The sequence below is a fragment of the Nannospalax galili genome, unplaced genomic scaffold (assembly GCF_000622305.1).
Source record: "Nannospalax galili isolate Female #2095 unplaced genomic scaffold, S.galili_v1.0 scaffold86, whole genome shotgun sequence".
Taxonomy (NCBI): Eukaryota; Metazoa; Chordata; class Mammalia; order Rodentia; family Spalacidae; genus Nannospalax; species Nannospalax galili.
Window position 1 is genome coordinate 593,923 of NW_008354174.1, and position 20,630 is coordinate 614,552.

The 20,630-nt window shown below is 33.7% G+C and overlaps 1 protein-coding gene across 5 annotated transcripts in view; it reads right to left on the reverse strand.

Moving 5' to 3' along the window:
• Kiaa2026 (KIAA2026 ortholog) overlaps positions 1–20,630 on the reverse strand; it is a 92,041-nt gene that overhangs the window by 13,388 nt on the left and 58,023 nt on the right. For 4 of the 5 annotated variants that reach the window (XM_008851195.3, XM_008851196.3, XM_008851193.3 and 1 more), the window contains one exon: positions 11,810–11,899. The exons of the other annotated variant lie outside the window; for it this stretch is intronic. In XM_008851195.3, the coding sequence (XP_008849417.1) occupies positions 11,810–11,899 (90 nt within the window). The remainder of the gene's footprint in view (positions 1–11,809; positions 11,900–20,630) is intronic. 5 annotated transcript variants of the gene reach the window in all.

Below are 20,630 nucleotides of genomic sequence, written 5' to 3' on the forward strand. Positions count from 1 at the left end.
ATGTAACAATATCCTAACACCCCAAATGATGGCATCTTGCTGGTGATTGACTGTGATCTATCCAATAGAGATTTATCATATCACAGGTGTACACTATACCCTGCTTTAACTCCTCTCTTCTCTCTTTTCTATTTATTTACTTTTTATTTATTTATTTATTTACTTACTTATTTTTAGATAGTGTCTCCCTGTAGCCCCAGCTAGCCTGGAACTCGCTATGTGGACCAGGCCTTGAACTCAAGAGAGCTACCTGCCTTGGCCTCCCAAGTGCTGGGATTAAAGGTGTGAGCCACCATGCCCAGATTATAAATCTACAATTTTTATGTTGACTTAAAAGGATGAAGAAGAATCACTGCTTGAATTGGTGTTTGATGCAAGGTGTTTCATTCTGCCACTCAGATAGAAAGGGAAACTCCCAGTCAGGTGTGGTGGCGCACACCTGTAAGTTCCAGACCAGCCGGGGCTACAGGGAGACTCTGTCTCAAAAAGACCAAAAAAAAAAAAAAAAAAAAAAAAAAAAAAGAAAGGAAGGGAAACTCACATCTTCATGTGTCACTGGGTTAAAACATGGTCCTTACAACCCAAATTTAATTAAAGTAATGATACTGCTGATCCTCCCCCATCACTGCTGGAGACCAAATCCAGGGCCTAGTGCTTTGTCCTACCATTGTGTACAAATCCCCAACCCCAACATTGTTGCTTTCTCCTTTGCAGTGATCTCACTATATAATATAGAACTAAAACAAAAAGCAAAAAAGTTATGCTATGGATTTTTAAAAAGCAATTAGAATTAGTAACAATCTGTTTTACCTTTGGTTCAATATAAAAATCTATTTCAAATCAAACAAATATTTAAAGTTTAATTTAGGTCAGTAACTACAAGCCAGAAATACAGCTCTTCTAACTGACCAACTTTATTATATACAGATATAAAAAAACAAGAATTGTGATGTTTCTTCCTAGATGAATTTATAAAACTTAAAAGGGCATAATTTTCTTGAAGAAAGCTGTCTAAAGTCACACAAGGAAATACTTGCAGACAAAAATTAGTTTTAGACTAGAATTCTGTTCTCAAAATAGGAAAATCTACTTCCCTTCCAATTTTTTTTTTTGGTCTTTTGAGACAGAGTCTTCCTGTAGGCCCAGCTGGCCTGGAACACCCTATGTAGACTAGGTTGGCCTTGATCTCTGATCAGCCTTCCTTGGCCTTCTGAATGCTGGAATTAAAGGCATCTCTGATCAGCCTTCCTTGGCCTTCTGAATGCTGGAATTAAAGGCATGTGCCATAAAGCTCAGCACAAAGACAATTCTTTAAGGAGCATAAATATATTTATTATACTGTGGAACTATTTATATGTAGATACCTTTGAAATGTAAGAGATATGATTTCTACAAATTACATTAATTAAAAATATTTTCAGGGATAGAATTCCAGTGCATCACATAAATTTAATAATGTGAACATCTGATAAAAGGTTACTTTATGAGAAATATAGTATTTTTTAATCAGATTACAAACTTCAATGTAAACAATTTCAAGCATGCCAACAGGAAAACAAGAGCAGCCAACAAAGTCTAGATTTGTAGCTTACCTTTCAATTGCTTCTTATCCAATGTCCACAGCAGCTGCAGATTGCCAGCTCCCTTTGCATTAGACGAACCATGAAGGTTTTTAATGACCCTCTAGAGATTACTACAAAAAGGAGTTGATCTATGGTCACAAGGTAAGCCCTTTATTATATTATGCAGTTTTGTAAGTTTTTGAGTATGATGCATCAACAACCTAAGAAACTGTAAGGGGAAAGAACCTTTAAAAAAAACTTACAAAACTACATAATATTATAAAATGAAAAGCTGTATCTTGATGAATGTGAAGTAAGCACAGTGGGAACTTACCTTACAACTAAAGAACAGTCCATTCTGCTGCTGTAACCTGACAATGCCAGCTTAATGCTGGCTAGGTGTTACAAAGAGACAGAGTTGGCAATCTACTGATGCTGGGGACATTGGACACCTAAGGAAGAAAAAGAATACTATATTAAGTAGATATGTTATCATATTAATAAACTTAGATGCTTTACATTTTAAACTTGCTTGTTTAAGCCACACAATTTTGAACAGATTTTCTTATAATGTAACATCTAATTAGAACAGGTTATCAGGAATCATATAATAAAGAAAGTTAGATCACATATAAATGTACAAGAAAGCTTTTTAAAATTGACATGGTATTATTGTGGAAATATTAAGTACATATTTTATTATGTTGTGCACAATAGATAAATGCATACAATTTTATGTCCATTTTATATTTTGAAAAAAAGTATAATGAAAAAATATAACATATATAATGAAAGTATGAATGTTACTTTCCAACATGCTCTGCTTACAAATGTTGTTAGTGCATAGAAACATGGATCACAAAGTACTTTTTATGATGGGTTTGATTCTTGTCAAGGACATAAATCCAGTGGTGGAAAGAGTATTGTCGCAGGGCGTGGTGGCGCACGCCTTTAATCCCAGCACTCAGGAGGCAGAGGCTGGCGGATCTCTGTGAGTTCAAGGCCAGCCCGGTCTACATAAGTGACTTCCAGGACAGCTGGGGCTACAGGGAGACCCTGTCTCAAAAAGACGAAAAAAAAAAAAAAAGTATTGTCAATTTATTAATATTGTATTATAATTTTCTAATAAAATGAGAATAAACTTTCAAAAAGTCAAGTGGATCTCAATGTCGCATTTAAAAGCAAATTTAATCCAAAGGTAGCTTGCAAAGAATGTAAATGCATACGAATAAAAACAAAGCACAAATAAAAGTAACTAAATATTTTAATGAACAGTTTGTCATTCTTTTTAGTCCAATATTAAATGGAAAAGTAATACTACATCTAATTAGTATTCTTTTTGCTTCTTAATTACTTATCTAGAGAAATGACTACCATATTCTCATACTCCTGAATATTCAATTTAGAGGATAAAACATCAAATTAATCATGTCATATAATCTGAAAAATTGCTAGTTTTCTTAGTATAGTGAAATACTGCATTATATTGTGGAAAATGTTAAAAAGTATTTTAACACTATCAGAGGTTCTATTTTCTTAAGACTCTCACCAGTTTTCACTTAAGATTAATTTAGTAGGAAGGATCCCATATTGAATACATTCAATAGTTTAGATAACATTTCCATTTAAATTTTAAATAGCATTAAAATACAAAGTACTTAACAGATCACTTTCCTCACGAGGTAGTTCAAGGGAAGAAAACCTAACAATATACATGTAGTAGATGATATGCTACCAGTTTAATTTATGAGGAAGAAAAACGTCTAGATTGGAAATTAACTACTGGTCGAGTATCTTAATTGTACCTTTTCCAGCAATCTGGTTGTTGCAAAAAAGCTGAGGAATTTTATCAAATCTATTAGTGCTACTATTTGAAAGCAAACAGACTCTCAGACCAGTGGTGGCCTATTCTCAATCACTGAATAATGTTGCTTATTTGGCATCATCAGGACATAAATTTTTATAAAAGTGACCAGTAATATCTTAAAAAAATTTTTTTTAACATTTATTTGTGCATGTGTGTGGGGGGTATGGTCAGAAGATAACTTGTGGGTGTTGGTCCTCTTCTTCTACCACGTGGGTCCTTGGAAGCAAGCACCAGTTATCAGGTGTGGCAACAAATGCCTTTACCCACTGAGTCATGCCAGCCTTGACTTAGGAATATCTTAAAAGCAGGATCAATGTCTCATTTATTTTTACTTTCTCATACTCTATTGCAGCAACGAGCACACAATACGTATTCAACTACATATGTAAATTTCCTTGTTAGATGCAAAAGATGTTTTAAAATTGTTCCTAATATGTATTTTGTCTTCCAGATTTTCTTTTTCTAACACATGAATATAATTTAAGTTTTGATGATTCTGGTCATTTATGAACAAGTTATTGGGCTACATTTTAAGACAGTGACTCTTGGGCACTACTGAGGTTTACATATTCCTATATTAAATGGTGGTTACAGTTTTGGACTATTAAAACCTGATTTTAGGGGGAATGGAGAGAAGACTCAACTGTTAATTACTCTTCCAAAGGACTGGGGTTCCGTTCTCACTGTCCCTAACTACAGTTTCAGGGGATCCACCACCATCTTCTCCTTCATGGGCACCAAGAATGCAGGTGGTGCACTCATATGTAGGAAAAACATTCACACACATTAAATAAAATAAATTGGATATTTCAAGTTTTAAAAAACTGTTAGAACTGAATCTTTAAATATCAAAATGATCAAAAGCTAGATTTTAAATAGATAAATGAAGGTAATACAATCTCAGATAATTCATTAACAATGACTTGAAGCTTTGTTTTCAGTCATATGCTTTACATTTCTTGTTATTCAACTCTCTTTTCTATTATTTTGAACATGCCAAGTAACCTTTTAATTTCAGACAAGATCTTTATAGCTCAGACTGGTCTTGAACCTGTAATCCTTTTGCCTTGACCTACTAGGTGCTAGGCCTGGTGTCCATTATTTTTAGTATTTATTTACTTATTTGGTATCATCAGGGCATAAAAGTTATTTAGTTGTATTTGTTCATATGTGTGTGTTGGGGGGGAGTGCCCATGCATTTGTATGTTTGTACATGTGTGGAGGTCAGAGTTAACATGAGTTACCTTCCTTGATTGCTCTCCACCTTATTTTTTGAGACAGGGTCTGACACTGAACCTGGAGCTGGATAATTTGGTTAGACTGGCTGGCTACCAAGTGCAAGGAGTCCTCCTGTCTCCATTTCTGTCATGTTGTCATGTCTGGCTTTTATGCTGGTGTTGGAGATTCAAATTTAGGTCCTCATGCTTGTGTAGCAAACACTTTACTGAGCCATCTCCCCGACCCTTCTCAACCATCTGTTTTTTGAAGGATATATTTCTATTTATATATATGTGTGTGTCTGTGTGAATGTCTGCCATGTGTGTGCAGGTGCTCAAGGGGGCCAAGAAGAGGGTGTTGGATCCCCTAGAATTGGAGTTACAGGCAACTGCCTGTCATGGGTGCTGGGAACTGAACTCAAAATTCTCTGGAAGCACTTGATCCTCTGGTCTGAGCCTCCCAGTGCTAGGATTACAGGTGTGTGTATAGTAGCACTTAACTTCTTATGTGGGCACTGGGGACCTAAACTCAGGTCTTCATGCTTGTGTGGCAAGCACTTTACCTAGTGAGCCATCTTCCCAATCTTCTCAGCCTATGGTGTCAGTCAATTTTTAATTGTTCATATAATCCATCCTATTTGTTGTTTTATCTTCCTTCCAAACATACTGATATGCCGTGGCATTTGCATATCCACACACATACAATAAATGTAACAACAGAAAAGTTAAAGGTCATTTTAACTTTTAGAAGCTTTAAATGAATATTTAAAGCCAAAGTTATTCTTCCCCATGGCGGAGATGGTTTTGCTTTGTTAAGCATTAGTTACTTCATCAGAAAGTTAGAATATATCTGCAGAACTGTCAAACTCTTAAATAAAACAAGTTTCAGAATAAATTGGAGTTTACTGCAATCATATTGAAAACCAAAGCCATTAAATAAAGTTAAATAAAGTACAGATTTTAATGTACTTGAAAATTCCTTATATTACAGATTTTACACTTTGAAATAAATGGCTGTAAAATATTGATGATTTGATGCCTTACTGTAAGACACAAAGGATACAGAGAAAAGCGGGAGAAACTCCATAATTCTTCATTATAATAGAGTAAAATTTCTTTTTTACAGATGAAGCTAATGCATAATTTCTTTGCCTTATGTCAGGCTTTTAACATATAGTTATGTTTTGAGTTCATATAAACTCATGTTATAAGTGACCCCTTATAACATAATTACACATTTTTTCCTGGTGTACAGGTGTTCCTCACTACATCTTCAGGGTAATATTTGGTGGTAGGGGGTTGGCAGGGACTCACTACGTAGCCCTGGCTGGCCTGGAATTCACTATGTAGCCAGACTAATCTTGAACTCAGAGATCCACCTGCCTCTGCCTCCTGAGTGATGGGATTAAAATTGTGTGCCACTACATTTAGTTTATATCTTCAGTTTTAAAGATAATTATATTTCTAAAAATCAAAGGAATATATATCGCCAAGTGATTTGTAATAATGACTCCTACATTAAGGAAGGAAGGCAAAAGGCAATCATAACGGATCAATAAAGAAATCATAAAATCAAAAGAATAAAAAGGAAATACATAATAGGTCAAAGTCAGGTAAGAAAAAAGGTAGCTAAAAATCTTCACTAACTTGGGGGCTGGAGAGATGGCTCAGCATTTAAGAACACCAGCTGTTCTTGCTGAAAACCCAGGTTTGGTTCCCAGCACCTACATGTAGCTAATAACCATCTGTAACTCCAGTTCCAGGGGATCCAATGACCTCTTCTGACCTCTGTGGACATTATATGACATGGGTGCATTTATATACTTGCAGGCAATACACTTATACACATAAAATGAAATAAAAAACAATATAATATTTAAAAATGCAATCTTCACTATGTGATGGGTTCTTGAAAGGTAAAAATTAACCCTAACATGCATTAATTTTATCAAATAAAAGTCTGAACTGGAAGTATATGATGCAATAAAAAACTCTTATTATAGGATGGTATTATTTAATTTCCTTTTAATTTTCAAAACATCAACTTGTTTTCTCTGTATGCTGTGTTGGAAACAGCAGATGGAATGAAAGAACAGGGTCCTCAGCAAATTGTACCAGGGTTTTATAACCTTAATACTAACGATATTTGGGAGACCATCATATACATGATAGGATCATTACAATGTATGATTTTCAGTCTCTATCCATTAAAGGCAAGAAACATCTCTATGACAAAGAAAAGTATCTTTGAACATTGCCTAAAGTCTTCTGGTGGTGGTGAGATGGACAAGATTATCACTAGGTTCATAATCACTGGCTTATACAGAATTTTGTGATCAAAACACAGATGTTACTATTGCTGATTTAACTTAATTTGTCTAATGTTTATTTCATTATAAATTGACATTGCTTTAAGAGCATAATAAAATTATAAATCTAAAATTCCTTTGTAATTCTTTAAAAAATTTTATTACATTTATATGTTTGCCATGTGGGTGGGTGCTCATGTGCCACAGGCATTTGTGTGGAGGTCGAAATATGTTGGAGTTGGTTCTCTCCTTCCACAATGTGTGCCCCAAGAATCAAACTCATGTTGTTAGGCTTGGTGACAAGTACCCTTACTGGCTCAGCCTTTGCATCAGCCCCGTTTGTTAATTTTTTTTAACATGCTTTATATTTGCTGTAATCACACATACACATTATTTTGTACCTTTTAAAAAATCTTCTTAAACTTAACATTTCACAAATATTGCCAAAATAGTAACAATGACCCACCAGTATTGCATTTTTCTGGCTGTACAACATACCATTGTATCAATATATGGTTTAGTCAGTCATTCCCTAGTGGTGGGCATAGAGGTGCTTTCCAAATTTCCATTATCAGAGGTAATCTGCCAAACACACTACTGCAGAGATATGTCGTTATATGTGCATGGTTTATACTGTGTGTATGTGCGTGGTTCAGTGGAATAGAAAAATAAAAGTTAAATCCCATCATAGTATCAAGAACTCATATTTTTTTTTAGCTTTTCTTACAGTTCAGAAATAGAAATCTGCCTTAAATGCTGCTCAATGTTAAATTATTAAAATGCTTTTATTGTTTTAAAAACAAACTATTTAGCAACAATGATATATTTTAGAATTATATGGTGAAAAAACAATTTCTCAATCTTTTCAAATTCCTGGCATGTTAAAAAATGTTGAGACATATTTGAAAGTCTTGGCTGGGCATGGTGGTGCACGCTTTTAATCCCAGCACTTGGGAGGCAGAGACAGGTGGATCTCTGTGAGTTCAAGGCCAGCCTGGTCTACATAGTGAGTTCCAGGACATCTGGAGCTACAGGGGACCCTGTCTCAAAAAGCAAATTAAAAAAAAAAAAAAGAAAAAAGAAAAAAAATCTTATATTAAAATTTTTAGTTCATCTGTATTGAAAATACTTTATCATTATATAATCTGGATATGGTTTCTCTTCTACATTAAAAAAAAAGGTTTCTAATCATATGTGTGTTTTCATGTCCGTGTCTGGGATGTGCATGTGAATGCAGGTGCCCAAGGATGTTAGAAGTGTGAGACCTCCTGGAGCTGGAGTTACAAGCAGCTGTGAGCTGCCTGATGTGGATGTTGGGAATTGAACTCAGGTTTTTTGGAATGGCAGTATGTTCCCTTAACCACTGATCCATTTCTCCATCACCAAACATCTTTTAACTGCCAATTTTTCACAAAAATATAGAATAAAACTGTGATTTTTCCTTTAGGTCACTAAAACCTCATATGGTCTAAATTATGCTGAGAAAAATAAAATCAGAAGGTTTGGTTAAACCATATATTTCTCTTTATCCCAACAGAGGTCTAAACAAATCTGAGGCAGATGATTAAGCATAGCATTACAAGATTCAAAGTAAATAACCTAGATTGCAAAAGACTATAATCTTCCACTGCAATGAACAGTTAAACAGCAAAGCCTGAGATATTTTTAAAAACAGCTCTTTAAGTATAAAACTGTTCTACAATATAAATGTAAAGCCTGTTAAATTAAAAAACAAAATAGTCTCTAAATGGACTGTTGACTGGGTAAGAAAATGGGATTCCCCTCCTACCTCTTGCCCCCTGACAAAGTCTCGTGTTTCCCAGGCTGTCCTCAAATTCACTAAGTAGCTGATCCTAGGATGACCCTGAACTTTTAATCCTCTTTGTTCTCATCGATGCCTGTTTTTTTTTAGTGTTGTTTGGTAGGAAAAGGTAACTAGAAAGGTCCTGCAGAGAAGCAGCCCTTAAACTATCTAGGTATTTATATGAATCTGTATTAAATTAATCTCATGTGTAATTTATTTTTCATGTGCAATTTTTAACTTTAGTGATGACATTTATGGATAAGCAAATATTTACATCTTTTTGTTATTCATTTTTATTACAATTATAAAAGTTGATAATGAACTGTTTTGTCTCTAAATACTATTTTATTTTTTAAAGTTTTATTATTTTTATTTTATGTGTATGAGTGTATTGCCTGCATGTATGTGAGTGCGCCCGAGTCGTACAATGCCAAGTCATACAATGCCACAGAGGTCAGAAGAGGGCTTCGGATTCCCCTGGAACTGGAGTTAAGGACGGTTCATAGCCACCATGTGGGTGCTGGGAATCGACCCTGGGTCCTCTGCAAGAGCAGTCAGTGCTATTAACCGCTGAGCCATCTCTCCAGCCCCTCTAAATACTATTTTAGTTTTGACAATAAATCTCTTATGGGGATAAATGGTAATACTTTACTTATGTGGCAACAGTAAAGGAAATCCATAAGACAAAGAATAATTAAAACCAGCTATCTCTATCACCTAGTTGATAACATTTTATTATTTAACCCCCCCCCTTTCCTATCCTGACTGCTAGTTCAAGACTAGTAAGCATGGTTGCCTGCTTTCTTAATCCACAGTGTATCAGCTAAGGCAAATATAGGATCACACTAAAGAGATGACAGTAGACAGACAGTCTGACAATAAAAAGGGAGACAGACCAAAAGCAAAAGTACAAACAAAATCCTTCAAAATATACAGATGAATGTTTAAGTCTAATAACTGATGTCAACAGACTTTTATAATAAATACTATTAATATTTAAAATTACCCTTGAGTCATTAAGAAAGGCTTAAATTGTGCTCAATATAGGAGGCATAAAAGTTCTTCATTAAATCATGAAAATAAGAGTTTTAGTAAATGTTTATATTTACTAATGTTTAAGTTTTGGTTATATAGAAAATTCAGTTAAGTGGAACACTTTAGTTTTAAATGATGCCAAACAAATATAAACTGGTATTAAATAGTAACATAAATACTCAATAAATACTAGATTTTGTAAAAAAAAAAAAAGGGGGGGGGGAACAAAACAAAGATGAAAATTTTGCCTACTTGTTTTAGGCTGTGTGGCATTTTATTAGTTGCACTGATCTGCTAATGTTAATATAGGCAGTTTCAGTTGAGAGAAAACAGTTCATATCCTATATTGGCAACTTCAAAAAGATTATCCTTGATAAAGCACAGCTCCAAGAATTCCTATTTCTTGAAGAATGGAAAACATTAAAAGCAAAATGCCAATATTGGAGGCCATGGACAAGTTTGGAGCTATAAAAGGTTATTCATCAAACTCTACATATAATCTAGAACTTTCTAATAAACATGCCCTCAAAGACCACACTGACAAGTACTTATAGTTTGTTTCCTTTAAGTTCTTCTACTTGATCTTATGAAGGAAGGTAATTTGCTCTTACTTCACTGACAAAGTCAAGTGGGTGGCTTTACAGAAAATCTCCCCAACGCTTGCAAAAGTTTTTCTCCTATAATACATGCCACAAGTACTTAAATCAACTGGGCTGAAACTATGCATTAGAAACAAAAATTCTTATTATATGGGAACAAATTAAAGTCAAGTTGTTAAATACAGTATATAAAGGTTTAGCAAATTTATTCTATTCTGTTCAGTTATGAAATATGATTATCTACTGAAAAACAATACCTTCTGCAAAGCTAAATTATGCCCTGATTTTTTTAAAAAAAGATATTCTTTTCTACTAAAGAATCAGTCCTTTATGAACATAAAACATTAAATAAGATGGGGGAAAATCATCTTTGGCTAAAGAGAAAACACTCTCTTTGAATTTACTATTTTTATTTTTTATTTTCAGTTTTTGGTCTTTTTTGAGACAGGGTCTCCCTATAGCCCCAGCTGGTCTGGAACTCACTATGTAGACCAGGCTGGACTTGATCTCAGAGAGGCTGGCCTTGATCTCAGAGAGATCTGCTTCCTTTTGCTTCCCAAGTGCTGCGATTTAAAGATGAGTGCCACCATGATTGGCTTGAATTTTTTTTTGTATAGAATATACAGCAGTCAATTTTAATAAAATACAAGGGTCTAAACTATTCTTAAATAGAAGTATTTCTGAAATATACAGTTTTCCCCATTCTCTGATGGTATGCTGAACATTAAGTTTTCTTACTGATAACTATTATTATGAACATTATTTCACCTCTTAGATCACAGCAATACTCTCAGAGGTGTCATATAACAGACTTCTGAAACACTTAAGATTCTTTCACTTTAGTACTAAATACCTTCAAAGAACTGAAGCTTTATACTTCAGTCTGCTCCCTTCAAAGAACTAGCAACACACCTTTCCTAACAGCATATAAAATGGCTACTAAAAATTTACTGGTATCAAATTTGCTGAATTGCTAATTATATTTTATACATATTTATATCAACAGGTATTAAGTGTAGAGCAAGAAGTGGCTTCATGATAAAACAAAAGTTTTTTTAAAAATAATTTTCTCCAATATTTGAGTCCTTCCCCTTTTATTTACTGGTGTATAATTGTGTTTCAAGTATGACAACCCAACTAAATGTCAGTTAAATAGGTGTTATCCATCTAATAAAGAACAACATGGTACACTTTACCAAGATGAGAGTATAATGATCTCATACTGTAGGCTTTCAAGAGCAGTATTAAAAATAAAAATTAGACCACAAGGGAGAAATTAAGGAAACAATGTTTCTATTTTTCATTGCAAATTTTCATGTACTCTAGAAGAACAAGATTTTTAAAGGCTTTAGAAAAAAAGCAGGAATAAATTTTAATGCTAACAATAATAGACAGAACTTTTGGATTAACACCTACCGATTTTTTTCTACTGTTTTCCAGATCTTTGAGTTCATTCTCGATTTTTGTGATTAATTCCCTGAGTTCATCAAGATTAGTGCAAATAAGCTAAAATAAAACACAAAAACACAGCTTGATAACACATAATATAAAACACCCAAAATGTGGTAACAGAAGTTGTTTTAACATACACTGAAATTCGCAATAATTTTTCTCTGCAATAAAATCAAGGAAAGCACCACAGTTTATATTTTGAGATATTTACTTGTTATGATATATCAGCTTCAGGCTTGGTATGAAATAAGCTAAAATTTCAACACTGGTGGTCTCAACCCAGACCCCCACTGAGAAGTTTGCATTATAATCCTGTTACTTTCTTAGCATTATTAACTTTCAGCCCAGAATGACAAAGATCTGGAAACTCACTCTAGATAGCACATGCTACCAAATCACCTTTAAGAAACAATCCCATCAGTCTCCTGGCAGCTGAATAAATGTAGCCCTGGAAAACTGTCATCATCTCTGCTTTGGTCTGAAAACTACATAATGTAATAAACCTTAGTTACTATTATTGGCAGTGGTAGTAAAGAGGTCTTAAAACTCTGTGTAATATATTCCGATATAAACAAAATTAAGTACACATTCTTGTTATGAGCTTAAGAGTTTTTGTTGCTTGTTTTTTGAGAAAGGGTCTCACTATACAGCCCAGGCTGGCCTCAAACTTGTGATCTTCCTGCCTCAGCCATCACATGTTAGAATTTCAAATGTGTGCTACCCTACACAACTGAGCTTAATAGTTTTATAAAACCATCTTCTCATGTATTATCTATTTCCTTCTAAACTGTGGGGTTCATTTTATTTCATACTGGTAGTACTGCCAAATGGCTAAAATGACTGATTCAGCGGTAATTAACTGAAGTAGCTTGGTATAACTAATATTTTATAAAGCGGTCAGAAATAATAAAAAGAATAGTAACTCCATTTTGGTACTTGTAAAATTATATTTAGTTTCTTCAGTGAGTTTAATGTATTTAACTTTTTCCCTAAAATAATTTAAGAGTATCTACTGCGAAAATGAAAATTCAGAAATAAAACTGCACCTATAGAGATGAAAAGTTTCATATCCAAGAAAGTACTGTTGCAATGTTTATACTGTATAATTTAAACTATAGTATATATTTATGTTACTAAATCATCATTATGTTTACTACATTCATTATGTTTACTACAATTCTTATGGATCAAGTTTTAGGCCAATCAGTGCTACATAGTGGGTCACAACAAGATAAATCCTTGTAGGTATTAAGTGATAAAAATAGGAGACAGAAGTGCCTTAAATTTACTTTGTATTAGATTAAACCATAAAACTTTGCTGACATACTTTTGATCTACAAAATGACAATATGGTTCAACATAATAGACTGAAAATCATCAGGGACACTATATTGTAATTAGTATTAACAATTACTTATTAGAAATATCTATAAAACTTTAAATATATTAATAGAAGCAGGGGAAGTATATACTTAAGTAATCCAAATTATATAATTTCAGGGCTGGGGATGAAGCCCAGTGGTAGAATACTTGCAAAACACAAAAACAAAAACAACTTCAGAGTAGAAAACATTACACAGTACTGTAGTGGGAGAGTGCAGTTAATTATTTATTAGAAATTGAACATTCCAATGTTATATCTGGTTATGATAGAAATGTTGATGATCAAGTAGAGGACTAGCCAACTAGGTAAGTACCTCCAAAACTAGATAACATCTTCAGCTTCTGCTCTATCTATAAAGACAAAGAACAATGTTAGCTCTAAATTTTTAGGAGTACTCAGACAAAACTCAGGCCAAGTATGGTGGTGCACATCTTTAATCTCAGAGCTGGGGAGGCAGAAGTAGGTGGGTGCCCGAGTTTCAGGCTAGTTAATGCTACACAGTGAGGCCTGTCTTAAAACAAAAACAAACAAAAAAAGAAAACAAATTCCTTTTTACTGTAATCTGTTATTACTACTGCTATGTCAGATTTGTCTCTCTTGTATACTAGTTAACATCACTGAATAGATTTTTCATTTACCCATATGGTAAATATGGGTAAGAGCTCAGAGAAATTTTTCCTTATATTTTAGCCACATCACTATAAAATAAATAAGGGTGTATTTTACATGCCGTTCATAAAAATTTACAGGAACAATGAAGGCATATACCTAATATAACCAAATACATCCTACATATTTATTTGGTCTTTTTTTCTTGTCTTCCCCTCACAGCCCTCCAAGCTGGGGCCTGACCTCAGGGCCTTGCACTTGGTAGGCAAGCATTTTATCACTGCGCTAAATCCCCAATCCCACATCCTAAATTTTTGAAAGATCTTTTAATTATCAATTAGCCACAGTACCAACTAATAATTATATTCTATCAATGGAACGAATATATAACACAGCTCTGAGGCCAAAGCATGAATGATTTCTACATCTTAAGAGCTATTATAAAATAACACTTTTAAGTGGCTTACCTAGTCAGTAAGCTGTACTAAATCAAATTTTCTCAAATTTCAGTATGCATAAGAATTGCATGGGGACCTTTTTTTGATTTAGTATGTCTCACATAAGACCTTCCACACTTCTGAGAACTTTCTAGGTACAATCCATAGACCACATTTTTGAATAGTCATGTACTAAATGACTGTGAATTATCAACCAGCTTGGCGACTGCAACACTGAAACATTCTGGTGCTATGGAGCTTAGGAACATGAAAATTCACAATAATTAATTTCCAAATTTAGGGGATAGAATAGTGTTAGGATAAAGTTTTAAATTACCCAAGTCCTAACTATAGATTTTATTGAATTTGAGGGTCATAGAAATTACACTAAATATCTATATAATGATTAATATCTATATAATGATTTCCACATTTTTTATTTTTTTGAAACAGGATCTCACTACGTAGTCCAAGGTGGCCCCAAACTTACTATGTAGCCTATGGTAGTCTCATCCTCCCAGGTACTGGGATTACAGACATGCTACCACAACCAGGCCTGATTTGTAAACTGAATATACAAATATATATTCTCTTATAAATGTATCTAATGTACACCTAACATGCAATATGTAGAATCATGTTGAGCTATTAGGAAATCTGGAGTAGAAACACAATTTGATTTATGCCAACTCTTTGTCATACACAACTCTATTCCCACTTGAAAAAAAAAAAGGCCTGTAAACTCAAATGGTGATTCTGTTAAAAACAGAATCAATACAAAAAGTAAAATTCACTTTAGTAAGAAGAACAGATGCATTTTGGAACAAAGGAATGCATCTTATTAAAACCTTTTCTTGGCTTAAATTTAAAAAGATCATCTGAGACATAGGGCCTCCAGAGTGCAAAAGAAAAGCTTCCCAGCAGCTTGGATTATAGTCACCAGAGGTTTTCCCTCATACTGCCGTGGTTACTGCAGCCCCTCTTCCCCAGGAAGAATCCAAGACTGACACTCAAAAGTAAGCCTTTAACTTGACTCAGTTTAAGGCTGAGTCACAAAACCATGGATCTTACAGTTAGTTGGAAGGAACTAAAAATATGTAACTTGGTTCAAGGCTTACCATAAGCTAAAAAAGTTTATTTTCAATTGATACACAAACTAATTAAAACCAGCAGAAGTAAAGTAACCTAGTATCACACACTGGTAGAGGAAACCAGAGACTATATCATAGTCTACAAAGGGGTCTTTGTCCTAAACAAAACAAAAAAATCTAGCAACAATTTAATATGTATCATAGTTTTAGGATATAATTCATATCTAAAATTTTCATTAAGAGATTTTAAAAATTTTTTATTTTTCTATTGTATGTGATTGTTATAACTGCATGTATGTAAATACATCCATGTCATGCAGTGCCTGTGGAGGCCTGAGAGGGCGTCGAATCCTCTGGAACTGGAGTTTCAGATTGTTGTTAGCTGCCATGTGGGTGCTGGGAACTGAACCTGGGGTCTTCTGTAAGTGCTCTTAACTGCTGAGTCATCTATCCAACTCAAGAGATATTATTAAAAGGTCTTCTTTTCAACTGAAGATGTATACAGATGAAAGAACTTCATGGACGTATCTCAGAGGTATTATACAATAAAGAATTTCTTACACTGTTACTTAAATCACCCAAATTATGCTATTTTCGTAGATACTCAATAGTTTTGAACGATATTTTCAAATAAGGTACCACACAAAACTAAAAATGCAGAATATACTATAAAAAAGGGAAAACCATGTAAAATAAAACCATGTAAAAATAAATATACACAATCATTTCACTACTACTCTAATAAAAAGATCCTATGATTTTTATAAAAATTGCAAGCAAAACACTAAATGTATGGTGTAAATTAAAAATCCATACTGTATTTGAATGAAAATTATATTAATAGCTGCTTCAATGGTGACAGGATAATAATTTATTTCTTATGACCATAATGCCACAGTAGCAACAACAAATTTTGGTAAATAATCACTCCAGACATGAAAATGAAGTAATTTTGACAAACAAGTTAATATTTTTAAATAGTATGTAATTAAAAACACATTTTTTCAATGCCTTAAAATTCAAAGATTTTTCAAAACATAATAATCTTTGTAATAAACAAAAACTAAGCTGAAAATTTTTAGAGTAGGCATGGTGGTACACTCCTTTAATTCCAGCACTTGGGAGGCAAAGGCAGGTGTATCTGTGAGTTAGAGGCCAGTCTAACATAGCAAGTTCCAGGCCAGTCAGGTACACAGTGGGACCTTGTCTTAAGAAACCAAATTATCAACAACAACAAAATTGATGTTAAGAGGAAGCAATTCAAAAATAATGATTTAATCCATAGGTCCTTAACACAGAGAAATTAAAAACTCTGATTTTAATACTGGTCTTAATTTGTTATATGAAGATAGTACTTAATTTCTTATTTCTCAATTCCTCCATCGGCTACTTAGACAAATACCTTTTTTCAGAGCTACATTAAAGATCCATGAGTTTACATTTGTAAACAGTGTTACTGTGTAAGTCTGATTATCTGGATTGTGGATTTCCTCTGCAAATTAGCCTATGGAATGAATCACACCTATGGAATAGATGCAAGTACATATTAAAAATAAATTGGGGATGAGTTGGAGTGGAGCCACCAATGAAAAGCAGAGTGCTGGTAACAAAAGCCAGAGTTAATTTTTTAAGATTATTTTTATTTATGTGTATGCGTCTGTAAGTGAATTCAGGTGCCTATGGAGGTCAGAAGGGCTGTATCAGATCCCTTGGAGCTGGAGTTACAGGTGGTTGTGAGTCCCCCAACATAGTTGCTAGGAACCAAACTCGGATCCTCTGGGAGAGTAGCAAACTCTCTTATCACTAAGCCATCTCCACAGCCTCTAATTATTTTTGAAAACTTGATTTACTGGGACTTGACAAACCAAGTTTTAGAAGTACTTTTTATGACTTTCTGTCATAATAAACTGCAAAAAGAACTAATCACATACTATTAGATTTTTCTCTTAAAAACTGAACAAAAGGCTTTAAGACAAAAACCACTTTATTAATAAAGCTGACAATTACTTTTTAGTCTAACAGTCTTTCTTATATTACTAAAGAAAAAATTTCTCCTATATGCCACTGTATATAACCAATAAGGACACTAGAGTAAGGCAGTCTAAGTGTTCATTCTGCGGTCAGACTATTTGGTTTTTCCGTTTCAAAATTCTTATAGGTTTAATCACGTGTCATTTTCCTAAGACCAAATTCATGATTTATTTCAATGTCTTCTGTAGCTAGAAAAGTACTAAGGTCAGTAATAGATGCCCTTAAACCAAACCCTAATGAATTTTCCTACTTAAAATGCAGTATTTTTTCATCTCAAGTCTAGAACAGTAAGCTAGGAAATTTAATCCATACAACAACTCAAATAACTTAAGTATTAGTATTACTCCTCTGTGTAGATGAAGAATTGAACCCACCCGAAAGATTAAGTAACTTACCTACGATTACAGAGCTAGTAAGTGGTAGACCTGATATTCAAATTCAAGTAGCCTAGTTCCTACAATTCTTGTATATAACCACCATGCAGACTGTTGGTACCCACTTACTCACTGATGTAAGGTCTCTAGAGGATGAAGCCTAGGACTCCTCACTTTTAATAAAGGTAATAGAGTGTGGATTTCCTGATACTTTTTGATACTTTCTGAACTTGAGAACCAATGGCTTAACTCTTAGGAAAAAGTGACACAGATATTGTTTCTTTAAAAACACAAAAATAAGATAAAATTCACCACTTCTGTGTTCCTAGTGCAATAGGAATGAGGTATTATTTTCTTAGAGTGAGGCATGTATGTTAGGTATGTAGTCTCACAAGGCAAATATGGGAGGAAAATTTGATTTCTAGCCTTTAACAAGTCAAAAAAAAAAAAACACCATCAAAGTAGCTGATATCAAAATAGGCTTCACTTTTTCAGTTCATTCAGATTTACAATTTTTAATCCTGCCATGTGGCCTTTAATCCTAGCACGTAGGAGGCAGAGGCAAGCAGCTCTTTGTGAATTCAAGACCAGCGTGGTCTACAAAGCTAGTTCCAGGCCAGCTGGGGCTATAGGGAGGCCCTATCTCAAAAAGACAAAAAAAAAAAGATTTTGTTAAGTGCCACATATTTAAACAAGCCAAATATATGAAAATGTAGCTATAATCTTTTTTATTATTTTTTAAATTTTATGTGTATGTGTGTATTGCCTGCATGTAGGTAAGTGCACCCATGTATTGCAATGCCTGCATTTTTATTTTATGTGTATGAGAGTTCTGCCTGGATGTGCACTCATATGCACTCATGTGTACAATGAAGGCCAGAAGAGGGCATTGGATCCTCTAGAACTGGTTGTTAGCCATCATGTAGGTGCTGAGAACTGAACTTGGGTTCTCTGCAAGAGCAGCCAGTGCTCTTAACCACTGAGCCATCTCTCCAAGCTTCTTCTAAGCATATTTTTTATCAGTTCAAAGACCAGCCGGGGGAAACAGATCAGGTTTTACAAAAGGGATTTAATAGTTACAGGTCAAAGTTTCCTTTATTTTCAGCAATATTTTAGAATAGATACTATTAAGAAAATATTTTGTTTAATTTTTTTCTATAAAGTGTTTTTATGCTCAATACTACAACTGAGGTGCTAAACTTATTACTAGAACTTTGAGGGAAATGACTCACTTCTTTATTAAATAATTGATATTTTTTTTGCTTGTGGGCAAAACTATAAGCTTTGAAGACTGTGAAGTTTAATGACTAATATTATCTCTATTTTATTAATGTATTTATTTGAAGCAAATGATCTATTCTCTTAGAAGATAGCTGCCCACTTTCCTTATGAATCATATCATAGTATTTGCACTTTAATATAGAAATAAGAACCCATTTTCTTGAGATATTTCCTTATCTTAGCCTAACACAGAACCACAGAGAGACACAGACACACACACAGACACACACACACACAGAGGCTGTGCCTGCCACCCCCATGCCTTAAGAACCAGGAAGAGGACTTTCATTTGAACAGTTCGGTTTAGTAAAACATGTACTTTTGACCTTGAATTTGTAAAAGTGATAAGCAAATGGTCAATAACTACTAAAAGTATCACTTAAAATAATGTTTTCCAAATTTCTGTCCATGATCCAGTCAAAAATACATTTTACAATGCATTCACCCCCCACCCCTAAAACCAAAGTATCATGAAACAATATATGTAACTACACACATTCACAGTATTTGTGACACACTGATTATGGTATACTGTTTTTTTTTTTTTAATTTTATTAACTTAAAAAAAATGGTCAAGTGATTACTGAGTTCATTTCATTTGTCACTAATATCACAAGCAATTGTACAAGCACTTGCACTATGTAGTCTGTGTTACATATAAAACTCTACTCATTATTATACGAACAAGGAAAATATTAGATATGGACCAGATCTGTCCCAAGATCTATAAAGTTCCATATTAAGGAATTAAGGAGAAATGAGCAGGAGGGATAGCAAAGGCCAGCAGGATACCATGGAAGGGCAATGATGCAACAGTGCAGCAAATGTCACAAGCAATGACTCTAACTGAACAGTAAGTTGTAATTTATTTATTTATTATTTATTTATTTTTATTATTATTAGTTTTTGGTCTTTTTGAGACAGATCTCCCTGTAGCCCCAGCTGATCTGGAACTATGTAGACCAGGCTGGCCTTAACTCACAGAGATTCACCTGCCTTTGCCTCCCAAGTGCTGGGATTAAAGGCGTGCACCACCATGCCTGGCTTAACTTTTTTTTTTTCAATATGCTGGAAATCAAAACTATACAAAAGATTCTATAGAAATGTTTGTAACTCATTCTAATAGTGTTATAATGAAAATATTCTAAAATACATGTGCTTTCTTTTAATTTTTATTTAAAAATATTTGATTATCAACTTCCCCCAAACAGTTTCTTTATTGAAAATAGATGTGTCTACATTTGTGGATATAACTGATAAATTGAGGTTATATATTATTAATTTTTCAGTTATTGCTCCTTTATTTTTATCTCTACTAGAGACCTAAAAGTTTATTTTTATACTGCTTTTCTCTTTTGGCAATAAATTATGAACTCATAAAACTTGGAAATCAACTGGCCATAGTATTACAAAGAAAATTTTAAAACAAGTGTCATTTGTTGAAGAAAACATTTCTTAAACAGGAAATAAAAGCATAATTATAAAGAAATTGCTTATTTTTAGTATTAGCTACAAACAGAAATGCTTCACATTTGGCAGTTTATTATCAATTTTTTTCCCATAAATGTTTAAAGACTA